General features: G+C 51.9%; 1 protein-coding gene across 1 annotated transcript in view; it reads left to right on the top strand.

Moving 5' to 3' along the window:
- The first annotated feature begins 229 nt into the window (after positions 1-229).
- The window catches only part of SH3PXD2B (SH3 and PX domains 2B), a 94,358-nt gene continuing 76,069 nt past the window's right edge, over positions 230-18,518 (top strand). The window contains exon 1 of the mRNA XM_069483850.1: positions 230-313. Within this exon, the coding sequence (XP_069339951.1) occupies positions 239-313 (75 nt within the window). The 5' untranslated portion in view covers positions 230-238. The remainder of the gene's footprint in view (positions 314-18,518) is intronic.

The raw sequence follows: 18,518 nt of genomic DNA, 5'->3' as shown, positions 1-18,518 counted from the left end.
GGCCGGCGGCGCGGGGGCCGGGCCGGGGCGGGCGGCGGCGCGGGGGGCGGGCCGGGGGCGGGCGGCGGCGGCGGGCCGGGCCGGAGAGCGCGCGGAGCGAAGGGCGGCGGCGGCTCGTGCTCTGCCCGGCTGCGATCGCGCTCGGCCCCTGCCCCGGCTCCCGGCCCGCGGCGCGCGCCCCCCGCACCCCGCGCCCCCCGCACCCGCGCTCGGCCCCGCGGCGGGCGGAGGAGCTGCCATGCCGCCGCGGCGCAGCATCGTGGAGGTGAAGGTGCTGGACGTGCAGAAGCGGCGGGTGCCCAACAAGCATTATGTGAGTGCGGCGCGGCCCCCACGCCCCCTCGAGCCTGCGCCCCGCCGGGGGCAAGCGAGAGCCCCCGGCTCTGCAAACTTCTGCCTCCTGGGCTTCCCTTCCCCTCCTCCCCTGCTCTCCCCCGGCCCTGCTGCTGCGTCGCCTGGGTATCCCTGCTCCTCCCCCTTCCCCTCCCCCTCCTCTCTTTTGCCCCTTCGCCTCCTCCGTCCCTTCCTCCCGCCTCGTCCCCACTGGCCTCTCTGCTTGCTCCCCTTTCCCTTTCCGTCTCCCTGTTGTTCCCCCCCCTCGCGTCCTGCCCATCCGTGGAAAAGTCTGGCCCCAGCCGGTGTAGGGGACAGAGACGGAGGGAGGGAGAGAGAAGCGCCTGTTCTCAGGCCGCCCGCCCTGCCCCTCCTTGTGGTCTAGCGGCACGCAGACCCGCGGTGCCCAGCCACAGGTAGCCCCTCCAGGGATCGCCAAGTTTGGCTGCGTCCCTTTGCAGGAGCCGGCCGGAGCGGTGGCAGGAGATCTCTGGGAATGGATCATTTGAGTGGCTGCACCTTTAAAGGGTTAAAAAACAGCCCATGCCCCCTCTTTCCAATAGCTTCTGTTTTCTTTTATTTGTTTTATTTTATTTTTTTACTGGTACCAATTTTATTTATTAACTTCTGTTTTAAAATGTATGAAAGTTTTCTCCTGCTGTCTCCCTCTGTAAAATGGGAATTTTGGTTGGAGCTGGCGAGGACTTGAGAAAATGGGGACGGTAGCGTCATTTTGCAGATGGGAAGGCTGAGGCTCAAAGAGGCTGCAGGTTCTAGAACAGAGAGCTGCGTTCGGGCTTTGCCCGCCCTGGAAGGCGTGCCAGGGCAGACGGTGACCTGCAGGTGGAAGGTGGCAACCAGTGCTGACTAGGGGCAATGTCTGCAGATTCCGGTGGCCCTGAGACCACCTCTCAGGTTCTGGGAGGAGGAGTAGAGGATGTGGCAGGAGGGGCCTAGAGGAGGCCTTGGGGAGGGAAAGGGGCTCTAGTGTCTCTGGCGGTGGGAAGTGCTAGGCAGTGGCCGAGCCCAGCTACGGAGAAGTTAACCAGGAAGGGAAAAAGAGTGAGAGGGAGGGAAAAATCCTAACAAAGAAGTGCAGAACAATGAATAGAAAAGGGCGTTGGCTGGCTAAATTAAGCTCCTTGGCCTCCCTGGAAGTCGTTTTTGGATCTATTTTTTTTAAGAAACTCATTCTGACAAGGTAGATCTACGTGCCTTTCACCAAGAGCCTGTGAAATTCTGGAAGGAGATAGCCAGGAATCCACTCTGCACCCTGCAAGAAAGGGTGTGCTGTGCGAGCCTGTATTGTTATTGGCTGGGCAGCCGGTTATTCAGCCCTCAGCCAGGCGGTGGGAAGCTATTTCCTGGACCTGTGGCATCTTTAAATAGAGTAAAGTTTCCCTTGATTCTAGAGCTGAGCTAAATTGTCTTTTTTTCCCCCTCTTCCTTTTTTTTTTTTTATTTTTCTTTAACTGTTTCAAATGCTGCCAAGTCTTAGTTTCTTGTTTGAGCCTGTTGAGTGTGTAAATGAGTTGCCTCTTTGGTATGAAGACAGTTTTCACCAACAAGGCAACAGAAGGAAGTCTGAGATTCTCCATGCCGCCTCCCACCAGGTCTGTGAGCTGGCAAGACCAGAATAGACACAGCCACCAGGGCTTGGGCATCGCTGTCCACTGGCTCTCTCCTGCCCTCTCTTGTCACACCCATGTCAGGCGGGGGTTCTCGAGCCCATTTGACAGATGAGGTACTATGGCCAGGAAGATGAGGTCCCACACCTAAGGTCACAGTCAGGAGAAGGGCAGGATGTAAATCCACATCTGATGGACCTCAGAAAGTAATGCTCCACCAGGCCACACCACTTCCCAGAACCCCTGCCCCCATAGTTGCTCAGAGCAAAGTCCTCCCCAAAACTGGGAAATCCGCCATACCATTTGTGATAACCTGGAAGCTTTTTATTCTCTGCTCAGTCAAATCCTTCCTTGGCAGTTTGTTGAAGGTTTTGCACCTTTCAGGGTCATCTTTCTGCTCAACCACTTTTCAGGGCCCCCGAGACAAGTCTCTTATGTTAAAACATAGATCGGGGTTCAGATCTTGTAGCTGTGTAGCCTCTCTGAGCCTCAGTTTCCTCATCTATATAATGGGTGTGATGGTGTCCACTTCCTTGGAGGAGTGACCAGGGGACTGGCAGGGTTGGAGTTCCATAACTGTTAGCTCCCTACCTGTCTGCCCCGAGGTATCATGTCTTGATTGAGAACATGCCGTACTCACATGGCGGGGAGGCCACTTCACCAAGAAGTTGTTTTTCTGTGTGTGGTTTAGTCACTCACATGAGAGTGACTCTCCCTTCTTTTGGGTTCATCAGATGAGGAGGGGCGATGGGTTGAACTGAAGCCTGAGTCATCCACGGGAACAGAGAAGATTTGCTGCTGTGACGGCAGGGGTCTGTGCCCAACAGAGGCAGACTGCAGCAACCTCCACTCCTGTTCCCAAGCCCCACCCGACCCCACACACACTCTGGATAGAAGAGGCATAGAGACAGCTACTGGGGGGCCTGGGCTTTGACTCTTCATTTGGTGTCCCCCTTTCCGAAGCCACCCTGGAGAGATTGCATCAGCAGGGGAGTTGGACAGTCTAGGGGCTCCGCCACTTCAAGCTATGTGAAGTGGGCTGGTTGGTTTACCTCTCTGAGCTCCAGCTTCCATGATCTGCAAATTGTAAATCCTGCTACATCCTTCCAGGGCAGAGTTTTTCAGCCTCAGCACTTGACATTTTGGGCTGATTATTCTTTAATACAGGAGGCCTGCCCTGTGCACTGTATGTAGGAAGTTTAGCAGCATCCTTAGCTTCTACCTACTAGATCCAGTAGCATCCCCCTTCCTAATTGGGACAACCAAAAGTGTCCCCGGGCATTGATTGCTACATGCCCCCCTGGGAGGAGCAACATCACACACCCCCTACCCCAGCCACTACACTATAGAACATATAAATCAGTTTTTGAGAATCCTGGTCACCACACCCTTTAATTCCTCACCGTCCTTCCTCCCATTTGCAGCCACTTGCCCACCACCCACTCATCACTTGCCTGCGAGGGAACAGGTCATAATTGCTGCAGATGTCACTGGAGAACTGCACTCGAGCTCAGGGCTGCCCCTCAAGGCTGGGCCACCTGCCCCACCTGAAATGGCACCTTCTCCATGACCAGGATAGCATCCTCCCAGCCCCAGCCTCACTCGCCTGTGGATAGAGATGACATCAGTAGGCCCAGGGGCAGAGCCTCAGGCCAGGTGTGGAGAAAGCAGGGCAGAGCTGCCAGGGCCTCTGACGTCCCAATAGTTAGGTTGATGATGTGGTTATCATTGTTTGGAGAGGGCTTCCCTGGAGCCACTGCCATCTGTCGGGGGCAGGCAGATGCAGACTTTTGGGGCCGCTGTGGTTCTCTGCCAGCACCTCCCTGCCTTAGAACCCAGGGGTTTGGGAATGAATGGAGAGGGGGCTTCCGAGGATAGCATCCTGGGGAGACCCTCCCTGGCCAGGTTGTATTCTGGCTTGCGGGGAGGAAGACGAGCTCTCTGTAGGATTTGAGGGTTTTATTTGCATCACCCCATTTCCCGCACTGGAGAGGGATGTACAGAAGCGTTTGGTTTTGAAGAGTCACGAGCAGCGGCCTGGAGATGCCTGCTCCGTCTTGAGGTCTGTAAGCGTCAAGGGGAGCGAGATGGCAGTAGAACCCACAGCGGCAAGAATGACAGTGGCTGCAGTTTCAGCAGGTGCCCTGGCCAGGCGCTGGAGTAAGCTCTCTAGGTGTGTTTGGGCATCACAACTGCCCTTTCAAATAGGTATTTTTTAATTATATTAATATAATATTTCAAATATACAGATACATAGAATAAATACCTACGTATATATCTTCGAAGTCTGTCAGATCTGTTTTGCCGTATTCATTTTCGATCTTTTTAATTTTTATTTGTAAGAAATAAAATTTGCATTATAGATGCAAAGCCTCCTGTGTACCCTCCCCAACACCACGTTTGCCCACAAAAAGCAGTGTGCTGCATTTGATGTTTATCATTCCCGTGTGCCTTTTAAAAATAGACTAATAGATGCAATATTTTCATTAACAGCTTTATTGAGATATAACTTAATATTAAAAATTCACCCATTGTGAGTGTATAGTTCACTGATTTTTTTAGTAAGTGTATAGCCTGTGCAGCCATCACCACAACCCAGTTTTATAACATTTCCATCATCCCCAGAACGATCTCTCACATCCATTTGCAGTCAATCCCTTCCCACCCCAGCCCTTGAGCCTTTTCATGATTTTCCCTTTTTGACACTCCCCCCAAATCTTGTATTGTGGTAAATGTTTTAAAACTTTATAAAAACATTACGCTTTTGAGATCTACGTTGATTCATGTAGCTCTAGTTCATCTGAACTGCCGTTTAGTGTCGCATTTATGAAAAAACCCCTAGTTAGTCAGGCTCCTATTGTTAGTCTGGACCCAGCAGTCAACTTTTTCATAGCTGCTTCCTCGCACAGATACCCAAGGTGGAACTGTTGGGCCTTGGGGTTTGTGCATTTCATCCCAGGGTTCCCTTTGCTCTGTCCATGTTGTCACACTTCTCAGTTTTTGCCCATCTGGTAGATGTAAAATAGTATGTCGTGGTGTTGCTTGTTCATGTTTCCCTACTTGCTAGTGATGTTGAGCAGCTTCTTAACCCTTTACCAGCTATTTGAGTTTCCTGTTCTATGAATCCATTGCCTCTTTTTAAAATATATTGGTTTATTTGTCTTTTATTGATTTGTAGGATTTATTTATACATTCAGGATCCTAATCCTTCAGGTCATTGCATTAGAGGTCCTGTTTTCCCCTTGAAGAGACTGGAGGCTCAGAGAGGTAGAGGCACATACCTAAGATCACACAGCAAGGAGTGGCTATGTGGGAATTGGGCCAGATGCCTTTGTGTCTGGGAGAGACATAGAGCAACGCTGTGATTGTGCTACCAAGCCAAGTGACCTTGGATGGGTCACTTATATTTCTGGGCCCCAGTTTCCCCTTCTAAGATTTGAGGGCCATCCTGGGTCCTTCCCTGATCTTACCACTCGTTCAGCTTGGATTGAGGAACTACAGGCCACCACTGGCCCTTAGTCATTCTTGCATGGGAAGCTCTGGGTAGGTTGTGCCCTGGAGTGATGGGTTAGCAGCCCCTGTGCTGCAAGTCTTGAAACCTCCCTCCTCGACGTGCCAGGCTCTGGGAGCCCGGGGGGTCATGGTGCTGAGCAGCTGAGTTTCGAAGGATAGATCATTACTGGCATTCTCATCTCAGTCCTATGGGGGGTCTCCAGCTGCTATGCCCAGTGATCTGGAACAGAGCATGGATCTGCCGCCCAAATTAGCTGCATTCGGTTTTCCAGCCACCAGTCATCTCCCTGTCACCCCTTTTGTGGGGCCATGCAGGGCAGGGCAGCAGACTTGAGTGGAAGGACCTTGGGTGTTAGAGACAAGCATATCTGTGTTTAAGTTCTGCATGGCCTTGGGCAACTCACGCAACCCCAGCTTAGCTTTCACATTTGTAAAGTGGGTGCCGTGACTTCCTTCTAAGCCGATCATGTGGGCTTTGGACACTGTGTGCACGCAATCTGGACTCCATCCCTGCTGCTAGGGAGAAGTCTCAGCTACTAGCACTTTGTCTCCAACCCGCCATTACCTTCATGATGGAGAGCCCTGGCTTGGAACCCTCTTCAAGGGCCCCTGAGCTTCGTGACCTTGCGGACACACTGCGTGGGGGTCTGTAAATGGGAGTGGTCGTGGAACCTACCGCACATACTGAGCCGCCGCCGCATGTACAAGACACGCCATGAATGGTAGTCATGAGACTCCTACTAACAATAATACTAGCCATGATCCAAATCTCCATGCTGCCTCCCTGCCTGCTCCCCAGCGGCACAGAGGCATTTGCAGGGGGCCTGCCCCAGGCTGGGCCACGCTGCCGCTGGGATAGGCCCGTGAGCAAGGCAGTGCTGTTCCTACCTGCTCCACAGGTGGCTTCTTGTCCTGTGCTGTGTCTGGCACACAGAGGTAGGGCCCTCTTAAGGTCCCTTGGCCAGGTTTTTTTGTTTTGTTTTGTTTTTAATGGCTATTGCTTTCTTTTGATTGAAAAAAAGCAGGTGCGTCTCACAGGGGCAAGCTCGGCCAAGCAAGTGGCAAGCCAAGGACATTTTTGTGCTGATGTCCTTCTAGGATGCTCTGCCAGGGGTGTGGTCCCCGACGCTCCTCCATCCTGGTCCCCCTGCCCCTGCGTGCAGGGAGCCAGCTCCTCACGTCCCCTGGTGGGCATCCCCAATGGGAGGGGTCCCTACTGCTTCTCTTACACTCTGGGCTGCTGCAGGCATCTCAAGGTCAAAGGAAGTGGAGCTGTCATATCTTCAAATTATTTAAATGTCACTTTAGTTCAAACTCTGAATCTGTGCCATTCTGTGCCTCTGGTGAGCAAAGTGCATCAGACAGCTTGGGTTCAAATCCCTGCTCTGCCACCTACCAAAACTGTGTGACCTCCGACAGAGTCCCTCTCAGTGCCTCAGTTTCCTCATCTATAAAATGGGGATAATGATAGTTCCAACTTCACAGGGCTAATGTGGGGATTTAATGGGCCTGGCGTCTAATCAGGGCTTGATGACAGTGAGCTGCATTAGGAGTGTACCAATATAGTATCATTTATGATAGTAAAAAGTTAGTAACCACTTAAACATCCATCATTGTAGAACAAGATAAATAAGACATACCACATCCACATGCTAGAGTGCTATCCAGGCCGTAAAACCGTATTTCATCTTCTGCCGTGGGACCCTGAAATAGTTAAAGCTGCTTTGCAAAATAACATGCTTGGGCTGATTCCCACCTGATTGCAAAGGAAGGATGAAAATATGTGTCTACGTAAGCCCAGAAATATCGCTGATAAAATATGTCACTTTTTTTTTTTTTTTTGGCTTGTCTGTGCTTTTCTGTTTTCCAAATGTTCTGCAGTGAACACATATTCTTGTTTTTAGTAAAAATAAAAAACAGTGAATGCTCATTTTAAAAAAGAAGCCGTGCCAAGCTGGGTGGCTGCAGCCAGATTCCCACATCCTGCCACCCTGTCCTGTCCCAAAGGATTCTCTGGACTCCTCAGAGAGCCTGTCCTTGTGAGGCAGGCGCCGGGCTCGGAGGCACTTCCCGCACTCCTGCCGCACAGAGAGGTCTCTCTGGATGTGGCGTTCCAGGCCGTGAGCTGGAGAAGTGGAAAGAGATGAGTTTAAAATACGACGAGGGAAGGCCTGGGCAGATGCTTTCCTAGTTAAAATGCCCCTTGCTGAGCACGTCCAGGCCCTTCACCAAAGTGCTTGCAGCTGAGTAGGGTTGGAAGGACCTGCAGCCTCTAGTTCTGCAGACCTAGCATGGTCTGTACCCTGAGTTCACGGGAGCACCAGGAAGGCCATCTGGGTTAGAGGTGCACACTGCATCCCACGCCCCTGGGCATTTCATGCATCCTCCTGACACCCACCCAGACACGCACACGAGTCAGCAAGCAGCACAGTTATCACACCGCCAAACAAGGAAGGTAGAGGGACCATGCCATTCCGTTCCACTGTAATTCTCCTCTGTGACGCATCCCGCTTGCAAATTGTGCGTCCTTTTTTCCTTGGAGAAAGAGATGTGGCGGAGGGAACGTGGGGGGAGCAGTCTTGCTTTGCGTGACTCAGTTTTCCCCTCCCCCTCCCCCTTGGCGGTCAAGCCAGCTGTGGGTCCCTGCAGCTGCAGGAAAGGGAGCCGCCACCCCAAGCAGCCTGTTAGTCCAGTGGGCCCAACCACTGATTTGTGAGTGCCCGCCCTTGGCCAGAGGAGAAGACAGAGGTTATTTAGAAGGCCACGTGGCTTCTGCAGTCAGAGCCTGGGTTCCAGTCTGGTTCTGTCATTCCTTGTGTTGGCCTTGAGCCTTCTCTGAGAAGTGGGTGGCTTTGTTGGGGAGATTCAGTGAGCTTTTGTGCAGATTGCCTGAGGAGGGTCACTGCTGGGACAGTTGTCCCTGGAGTTTCCTGGCCTGGGGTAATGCCCAGAGGCTAAGACTCTTGGTCTCTTTCCTGGAGCCCTTGTCAGTGGGGTCGGGTGGATCCTGGGTAGAGCTGTCATCCTTCGCCCCCTGACGTGACATGGGAACCAGCTGACGTGATAGGCTCAGGAGGCTCAGTGTCTCCAGCACTGGGCCAGTGGGCAGGGCTGGTGTGGCCGCTCCCTGGGACGCTACCTCTGCAGGGGCCCGAGCTTTGTTTGCCACAAGCCATCTGGCTTCCACCCCCTTCTCCAGACTGCAGGGCCTTCTCCCCCTTCCTTGCTGGCCAAGCGGGCCGTGATTCCAAGCCCGAATCAAACCCGGGGCCTCAGCTAGGTGGGAAAGGAGACCGGGCGGGTGGGGCGGAGGTGAGGCAGAGCTCTACTGCCTGCTCCGCAGCCCTGTCTCGGGCCATCCCAGGGTTAACGGTGGTCAGATTTAATGAATGAAAATACAGGACGCCAAGTTCAATTTGAATTTCAGATAAACATGCAATATTTGGGACATATTTATGCAAAACAATTATTCATTGTTTATCTGAAATTCAAATTTTACTGGGCATCCTGTACTCTATCTGGCAAGGCTGCTGCAACTAGCACTTTAAAACAACCACCACCACCAAGAAACCTTCCTACATTGTAATATCAACAATGTTTCTCAAGAATTCACTGAACAAACATAGATCCCCACGGGGCCAGGCACTTTGAAGCACAGGGATGGTGTATGGATAAGCGAACTAGTGATTGAGACCTCACGGAGGTCAGTGTCCCGAGAGAGACAGGCAGGCAGGCAGGTCATTTGGGGCCAGTCTGGAACCTGGGGAATGAGCAGAGGCCTGTGCCCTTGGCTTCTGGGGGACTTGGACATGGGGAAGGCAATACAGCAAGGTGACCTGGGGCTGATCACAGAGCATGGGAGGGATGTTGCCAAGTGGAAAGGGTACAGGGATTTCAGGCGGAGAGGACAGGAGGGCAAAGGGGCTGGAAGCCTGGCACTTAGTGTGCTTGAAAAAGCAGAAGAGACTTGAGTGATGGGGAAGAAGCTCCATGGGTAGGCAGGAGCCAGACGGACCTGGGGGCTCCTCGCTGGCCGAGTACCACAGGCTGGAAGACCTGGGCCCCACCCTCAGGAAGGCCGTGGCCCCCGCCTGGCACACCCGGCAGGGCCGGGGCTCAGGACCAGAAGCAGGTCAAGGTGGAAGTCACGGGACTAGGTGGGGGTTCTGGTACTCAGAAAGACTGCCCCGGCTTGATGAGTGGGTAGGACAGCCCCTGACAGGAGATGGAGGGGCCAGAGCACGACACACCGGGGGCACCTGTCCATGTGGAGGGCCGTGTGTGGACAGTGGAGATGAAGGTGGAGAGGGAGGGAGGGGGCTGTGCAAGCCAGTAGGAATTCTGAAATTTGAGGGGATTAAATAGCTCCAGACTTGTTTTTATTCTCAAGATTTAATAGTATTTTTTTATTCGTACTATTATAGAAAAGCTATCGTTTATCTGCCCGTTGTTTGCTCAAAGCTCTTCATGATGTAGGTTACTGAATGAGCACTGCAAGGTAAGGAGTGTTAGTCAGGATTCTGGGATTGCAAGTGACAGAAACAATCCTGGCTAACTTACGCCAGAGGGGATGTATTGCAGAGTCAGGGCTGGCAGAATCAAGGGGGAAGCTCTCACCCGGTGTTGGAAAGCACATGGGCAGCTGGAGCCATGCAGGAAGTGGAAACTACCAGTAAGCATCAGGGCATCACCAGAGGCAGGCAGCTGTTACAGCTGTTTTCAGACCTTTTAGCCACTCTAGGGTCCAGTTCTAGGAAGAGAGAATCTGATTGGCCCCAGCCAGATCACCTGACCACCCCCCAGGTGGGGGCGGGATAGTATGGTTGACAGTCCCGCTGCAGTTTTCAAGTAGTGGAAGAAATAGTTTTCAAAGGATATTCCGGGCACTGTTGCTGGGAGAAGGGGACATGGAGCCTGGGCAGGTGGAAACAATAGATGTCTGCAACGTGAATGCTCTCTTTAGCCCATTTCACAAATGTGGAAACTGAGGCTTGGAAGGGTGAAGCAATTTGCCCAGGATCACACTCGGCTTTCCTGCCTATTGTTGACTGTTAATAAGGGCACCACTCCCCGCCCCAGACCTGGAGGGAAAAGTTGCCTTCAAGCACAGAAGGATAGTATCTTCTGTTTTGCTTAATTAGGCAGAATTACATGGACGCCCCTGCCCCGTGCTGGCAAAGAGAGCGAGAACCCACACGATGGCGTCATCATTTCCTCCTCCCCAGCCAAGGTGTGAATCAGCAGCCTATGGCTTCGGGCCACCCTTGGCTTCCAGTCAGTTCCACAGATGTGGGTTTATTGTCTGCCCTGGGCCAGGTGTGGCGCAGATCCAGAGAGAGGCTGAGATGACCAGGCATAGTCTTGTCCTCACAGAGGTCACTGTCTGTTTAGAATGCGTCACCATAGGGTAAGGGATGTGACGCGGCCTGGGCCGCCCATCTCTGCCAGGACAGAGAGGTGTACTGTCAGCTGGGGTCAAAGGTGAGGGGTGTTCTGGGACTGGGAAGGCCCACTAGCAGTAGGGTCTCTAATGTAGGTGGAATTCAGAGGGGCCTTGAACTTGAAAGGGGGAAATTTACATCTTAATTTTTACTAACCTCCAAGTGAAATTTAGCATTGCCTTCCATTATGAATGAAGGCTCGAACCCTTGGTGATGTTAGTACCACATGCGACTTGTCACCTGTGGAAATTCACTAATATTTCCATCTTACTTGACAGCTGTTGCATGAGTCCTCATAGACCATTTATACTTATCACTACTTCGGAACTGTGGTGTCATTAGACCCACCACTAGATTTTATTGTTGGGTGTTTTAATAAAAGTGTACGTGTATGCACAATCTTGTCTTTTGAAACATTTTGATAACTGTAATTCAGTTTAACTAGTTCCACTTGGAATCTCATGTGTTTTGTTCATTTTAAATCATTCCGAGAAGGAGGTGTCCATAGGTTTTTCTTAGACTGCCAAAGGGGTCCTCATCTCTAAAAAAATATAAAAGATTCTTGGGTAGAAGTTTCAGAGGCTGGACCTGGAAGCCAGATGGCATGGGTTTAACCTGGCTCTGCCATTTACTGGCTCTATGACCTAACCTCTCTATGCTTCACTTTCCTCTTCTATACAATGAGGGTAACAATAGTATCTACTGTGAATTATTCATATAAAAGGTTTAGAGCAGTTCCTGGCATGAAAAAGTGCTGAATAAACGGTTACCCATTATCATTAGCTTTACTGTCATCATCACTTATCAGACTAATGATGTTCATTTTTAACAAGTGACCCCAGATGTTCTGACACAGGCAGTCTAGAATGACCATACATTGAGAAACATGCTCTAAATCAGTGGTCCCCAACCTTTTTGGCACCAGGGACCCATGTCATGGAAGACAATTTTTCCATGGACCGGGGTGGGGGGGAGGGGTATGGTTTCAGGATAATTCAAGCACATTACATTTATTGTGCAGTCAGACCTCTCTGCTAATGATAATCTGTATTTGCAGCTGCTCCCCAGCGCTAGCATCACCGCCTCAGCTCCGCCTCAGATCGTCAGGCATTAGTTTCTCATAAGGAACCGAAACCTAGATCCCTCGCATGCACAGTTTACAGTAGGGCTCAGGCTCCTATGAGAATCTAATGCCCCTGCTGATCTGACAGGAGGCGGAGCTTATGCGGTGATGTGAGCGATGGGGAGCGGCTGTAAGTACAGATGAAGCTTCGCTCACTGGCCCCCACTCACCTCCTGCTGTGCGACCTGGTTCCTAACAGGCCACGGACCGGTATCCCGTCCTCCGCCCAGACTTCGACCTGGGCTGCAGTTGGGGACTGCAGCTCTAAATGACCTCATCCAGGATATACCCCTTAAATTTCATAGCAGTTTTTCCCAAAGATTTATATATTTGGATATTCAGCATTGTGGTATTATAATTATATATTTAATTATAATAATTTAAAACTATGTTCAAAATAGCCTAAATGTTTGTCATTGGAGGCTTGATTGAATAAATGATACAGCCTTAACTCTGGACTGTGAAGGCACCTTTAAAAGTGGTTTGTTCAAAGAACTTTTAATGAGGAAATGCTCACCATCTAATGCAAGTGAAAAAAACGAATCATATATGTAGTGTGATCTTAATTTTGCAAAATATTTCCATGCATAGAAAAAGGATCCGAGAAGTATGCTCAAACCATCATCTTTGGTGGAAATGTGGACGAATTTTAAGACCTCAGACCCTGTAGTCAGCCTGCTCATTTCTGGCTGAGTTGAGCGAGTTCCTTAACCTTCCTGGGCCTTAACTTTGTTCCACTGCAGAATGGAACGAGTAGAACAGCGCAGCCTCATAGGATTGCTAAAATAGGGTGCAGTGAGCACATTCTACACTCTAGAATGTTGTCAATGGTTACATTAAATTGTCTAGGTTCCCTTTGTTACCAAAGTTTTCTCTAGAAAGGAGAGAACAATGTAGGTTAGCATGAAAGCCCACACAGGGCTCAAATTGGGACTGAGGGAGTATTCTCTGCCAGATTGGGAGCCCAGCAAGGCGGGGCTGTCCCAGGGTGGCCAAGGGTACCCACAGAATCTGGCCTTCAGGGACCACATACGATTTCATGCAGGAAAAGGGGCTCCTTGGATTTACAAAGTTTGAAACCCACTCTTGCAACCCTCTCTTTTATCCACTAAGTGAGAGGAAGGACAGGTGTTGATTCTTCTGCTGAACTTTGTTCTTCCTGAGCTCTCTGCCCACTCGTTGCACCCAGGCCTTGGCGTCCAGACTCTGGATCCAGGCACAATGTCCCTGGGTCAAACCCTTGCCCACAGTCCCATGGAGGCAGGAGGCCAGACAGGGAGCCGCTGCAGAAAGCCAGGCTGGCGATTGTGAGGGCCTGAACTGAACAAGGTGTCGCCTCTCTAGACATTACCCCGTCTGTAAAATGGGGCGATGACAGAACCTGTCCCACAGGGGTGGAAGGATTGACTGGCCAGTAGTAAGGAAATGTTCATTAAATGTGAATCCATGGTGTTTTGCTGTTTTTCACTAAATGGGAGCCACTAAGATACTCTAAGGAGGAGGGGAATCAGGCCAGATGCTGTATGAGCAGAGGGGCGAGAGGATGGGGAGGAGGCTGCTGCCGGCATCCAGGAATAAGGTGCCCGGACAGAGGTTGCGTGCGTTGCGGGGCGGGGGGCGGGGGGAGCCGGGCAAAGACAGGAGCGGGCAAGGGAGGGGGAGGGCCAGGATGAGAGCCGCTGCCAGGCTCCTTGCTCTGTCCTCACTGCTGCACCTTTCCAGCCATCCTGGGCCCCCTCAGCTTGGAGAGCCCCCCTTCCTTTTACCTCCTTGTTTTAGAGTATGCCAGGCTTTGGGGATCTTCTGACCCTTGGCTGGTAGGATCAAGGTCTCTGCACACATGTCATGATCTTTGAACCTACTGACTTGGGGGCCGAGGGGGAAGAGAGCAGAAGAAACAATGACCATCCTTTATTGAGTACCGACTGTATGCCTGGCACTGTGCTTAGGGCTTTACACTGAGTCAGCTAATCCTTGCCATCACCCCGAGAGGCAGGCGCTACATCACCCCCATTTTACAGAGGATGAAACAGCGCTGAGATAGGACTTGCCCAGGACCACACAGCTAGGAAGTCATAGGGCCAGTCTGACAATGTGAAGGGCTGGCTGGGGCCCAACTCTGATTTTTTTTAATAAGCATCCCTGTGTGTACTGAGCAGGCAAGTTTGAAAACCACTGCTGGGAGCAGTAAGTGTGGTTGGGGTTATGGTTGGGGCCATGTACTGGCTCATTAGCTCATTTAATCTACACGTCATAGAGCACCTGCTGCTCTGGAATCATTTGCTTCTCATGACAGGAGTTGCCCCAGGTCTCCTGGCTGGTAAGTGGTGGAGGCAGGTTTAGAACTTGGCTCTGCTGTTCTTGGGAACCGGAGGCAGTGGATGCAGGGGCCTAGGGTCCACATGACCATCTGATGCCTGGTCCTCTTGGTTTAGGAATGGGTAGTCTGGAGTCAGGCAACCTGAGTTCCAATTCTGGTACCCTCCCTAACCAGCTATGTGACTTTGGACAAGTGACCTAACCTCTCTGAATATCAGTTTTCTCCACTGTAAAATAAGCTCCACTCCACAGGGTTTCTTGAGAGCAGAATGCTGGGGATTTAGCAAGTGCTCATTAGGTATTGGTCCCCGGCTAGAGAACTCCTGTGCATCCCTCAAAATCCAAAAAGTTATTTCTTCATCTGGAAAGCCTCCCCAAGCGCTACCAGTGTAATTAGTTCCCATCTCCTCTGTAAATGATTAGGTGGCCTGCAGCCTATGAGAGAATTCTACTAATGCCTTCTCTGTTAAGCATTTATTACATGCCAGGCACTGTGCTGGACTCTTTAGATGTGAACCAAGACCCGTCTGACCACATATCCTGGGCTTTTCCTCCCACATCACACGGTCTGAGTTCAGTTCCTGGCCCTATCTCATGCTGCTGTGTGACCTTAGATAAGCCAGTTACCTTCTCTGAGTCTCCAGATTCAGTGACATACCATAAAGGAAGTACTTAGTGTAGTGTGTAATCAGCTTAATACATGTGGCTGATTTTGATTCATTGCTTGGAGGATGTGTAGGATTGCTGCTTTGCCATCTTTATCCTGTGCTCCTTTAGGATAGCTTTGACCCAGCTGCCTGGATGCCTTGCACATGGTGGGTGCTCTTGTTGGCTGCTCAGTTCACTGTGGGCAGCCCTGTCAACACAGGAGAGGCCCCGGCTTGCAATCTTTCCCCCAGCTCTGTTTCCTGCATTGCCCGGGCTCTTCTGAGGCCTGGCAGGCTTGAAGATCTCAACAAGCCCTAAGTGCCTGCCCTGGAGACTTTCCTAGAAAGCCAGCCTTCAGGTTGGAGCCGGGGCTCCAGCTGCCAGCACCTCTGCTTGCCATTGGAAAGTTCCCCATGCTGCCTCGGGCCAGATGTGTGGGAATAGCAGGACGTGAGCTGGCAGCCAGAGGCCGGGGCTGGAGCTGCATGCCTGGAACAGCGAGCGTTTCCACCACTTAGGTGTCCCAGTCTGGAAGCTGGAGGTGCTTTGCCTGGCCAGCCCTGGAAGCAGTTCTTGCTCCCACCACTCTAGATAAGACTGTCAGTTAGGGGAAAGTGGCCCAGAGGGTGGGCAGCATACCTACATTCATTGATCTGGTTTCAAGGGTGACATTCCTGACTTCTCCCTTTAACATAACTTACATTGCAAGATTTGAGTTGGCCCAAGGGAAATGGTTACTCAGTTCGGGCCTCTGGTGTCTCATCTCCGTAACAAGGTTGTTAGTGATGGCCCTGGAAGCTGTGTGTGGCTGGGCAGTGTGCCAAGCACCTGTCATGCGTTAGCACCTTTAATCCCCAGCCACCACTATAAAGTAGGTGCTATTCCTTCCATTTTACAGGTGAGGAAACGGAGGCTCAGAACCATGAAGTGACTTGCAGAGTCACAGCGGCCTCAAGCTTGAGAGCCGACATTCATACCTGGGTACTCTCACGCCAGCACCTGTGTCTCTGTTTTTTTTATATTTTTGTTTTTTGATGTTAAGGAGTGATTGTTATTTTTAATTTTTACTTTAAGTGCATGCAGTAAAATTCTCTTTTTTGGTACACTGTTCTGTGATGTGTAGGTTCTTGTAACCACCACCACAGGCGGGTACAGAACAACTCCAGCACCCGCAAAGAATTCCCTTGGGCTGTCCTGTGTTTTAAATGCAGGGGGATGAGGGAGCGGACATTGCCCCTGGGGTGTTCTCTTTTTCTCCGTTATCCCTTCAGAGGAGCCTCGGGGCGGAATGTGGGCTTCTCTGACTTCTCCTGGGTTGGGGCCCACGCCTGCATTCTCCTCTGTGACAAAGGCAGCACTGTTTCTGGTACCCTTGGCAGTGGGGCTGTTCATTCAGCCATTTCACGAGCATTGTTGCTTGCTGGACACAGAGAGCCTGGAGTGAGGTCACCTTGGCTGTTGACTGTGTGGCCCTGTTTCGGCTTTTTGTCTGTCTCTCTGCCTGTTTGTCTTCCACCAGACATTTCCTGAGAGCCCCCTGTCGCCAGGCACTGAGGGGATGGTGGTGAACAGACATACTCGCCCCCGCCCCAGGATTCCCAGGGAAGTGGGGGTGACAGTCATATGAACGGACCAGCACCCCCAGAGGAACATGTGCTGAGAGAGGGTGGCCCTAGGGCTGTGGGACCCCAGAGAACGGGAGCTAGACCCAGACTTGGGGTGTCCATTAAGGCTTCCAAGGGGAAGTGACTCTTACGCTGCCACCAGAGAAATGAAGAGCTAAGCAGGGGAAGGGAGAGGGGACGTTCCCATGGGAGGCAGCGGCATGTGCTGGCGCCCAGAGGCAAGGGGGAACCAGCCAGGCTGGAGTGGAAGGAGGGGGGCCGATTGCAGAGGCTCCCTAAAAACACAATGTGCCCTGTATTTCTCAATCCAGGAACAGAGCCTGGTACACAGGTCTCTATGTATATGCTGAATGAATGAACTAAGGAGTTTGAGGCAGAACAGAGAGATCAGATTTGCACTTTGGAGACCGCGCCTCTCCCCATCCCCTGTTCCCAAGGCGGGCTTGGCACACCTCTGCACACAAGTATCGTCAGAGCCCTCAGCCCCACCCTCCACGCGAGCCTTCGCTGCGAGCCCCATGGACAAAGAACAGTAGGAACGCAGCCCTGAGTCAGGAGCGTCTTCTCTGATGCTAAACTCCACAAGCACTTGTATTTGGGCCCTATTCCCAGCATTCACTTAATTGAAAAAATTGAAAAAAAAAAGAAAAATTGGCAGCCTGCCACCCCTAGTGTGTCACTTGCAGCGGCGCCTGAGCTTGGTGATTCCTGGCGCTGACTTGGGGACAGGAAAGCTCTGGCCTGGGGCCAGGAGAGCCAAGGCTTGGCCTTGGGGAGCTGGGGAGAAGGGGCTGCAGGGGCTGACATGGCGGGGGTTGACTGTCATGCCATCCCACTTCCCAACAGCTCAACCTTAGGAGTGGCACCGCTCCGTGCCTTGGCTTCCTCCTTTCCCACTTCGGCACCTCTGGTGGCAGTGCTGCCCCAGGGTATTGGGAAATGAAACAAACTGCAGGGTGTTGCAGTTCCAAAAAGAGTTTGGGGGTGCTGACCTACATGGGCCAGATGTTGGGCAGACAGCTGGGGAGAACCGACAGATCGGAACCGAAGGGAGCTCATGGTCTCCGCGAGGGCTGGCAGAATCGTGTTTCCTGTTAGTTAAGCCTGCGGAGCTCCATCCAAGTGCCTCTGCGCTCTCCTTGCTCTCTCCCTCTCTTCTCCACCTTTCTTTCTTCCTTTCTCTCCCTCCCCACCTCCCAGTCCCCTGAGGACTGTGCTCATCCACCGTGGGGCTGCGTGGCCAGGGCAGCTGGAATCCAGCAGTCACTAATTGCCAAGCTCTTCCCAGGATCCGCCAACTTGGAAACCCAGCCAGTGTGGGAGCTTAATGGAGGGAATCACACCCATCGTTTAGAGTTCCTTTCTGAAATGGGGATCTGTAGACTCCTGGGGACACTCGGACATATTCCCAAAACACTTCTCTGCAGGAAAGGGGTTTGTTCACCTGGATCTTGAAACCAGCACTGCTAGCGGACTTCAGGGCTGCATGCGCTTTTGTGTTTAAACTTGCTTTGGCTACAGAGGAGGACAGCTTCAGTTATAGCGGGTTAATGACTTGCTGCAGAAGCTGCGTGGCCTCTAAGCAGAAGCCATAGCCCCTTGATGCACTGCCTGAGAGACAACATTTTTCCTTCCTTCACCTAAAAAGGGCTGTGCCATTTCTCAGGTATGAGAAAGGCATTCTGGAGCCAGCATCTTTCACACATCCCGAGGGGAGGCCGGGCTTGTGGTCCCAGCTCTCCTCCCTGCAAACTGCATGGCCCCGGGCAAGTCCCTTCTCTCCCTGGCCTCTATCCCTAACTATAAGGTAAGGGATGGTCTAGAAGAGGATTTTCGAATATTTCAAGGGCTTGGAACCCTCTGCTGTCTACCTCAGGCAGGCAAAGCA

Source organism: Eulemur rufifrons, chromosome 10, assembly GCF_041146395.1.
Source record: "Eulemur rufifrons isolate Redbay chromosome 10, OSU_ERuf_1, whole genome shotgun sequence".
Taxonomy (NCBI): domain Eukaryota; kingdom Metazoa; phylum Chordata; class Mammalia; order Primates; family Lemuridae; genus Eulemur; species Eulemur rufifrons.
The sequence above is the reverse complement of the archived record's forward strand: the minus strand, read 5'-3'. Positions and strand labels throughout refer to the sequence as shown.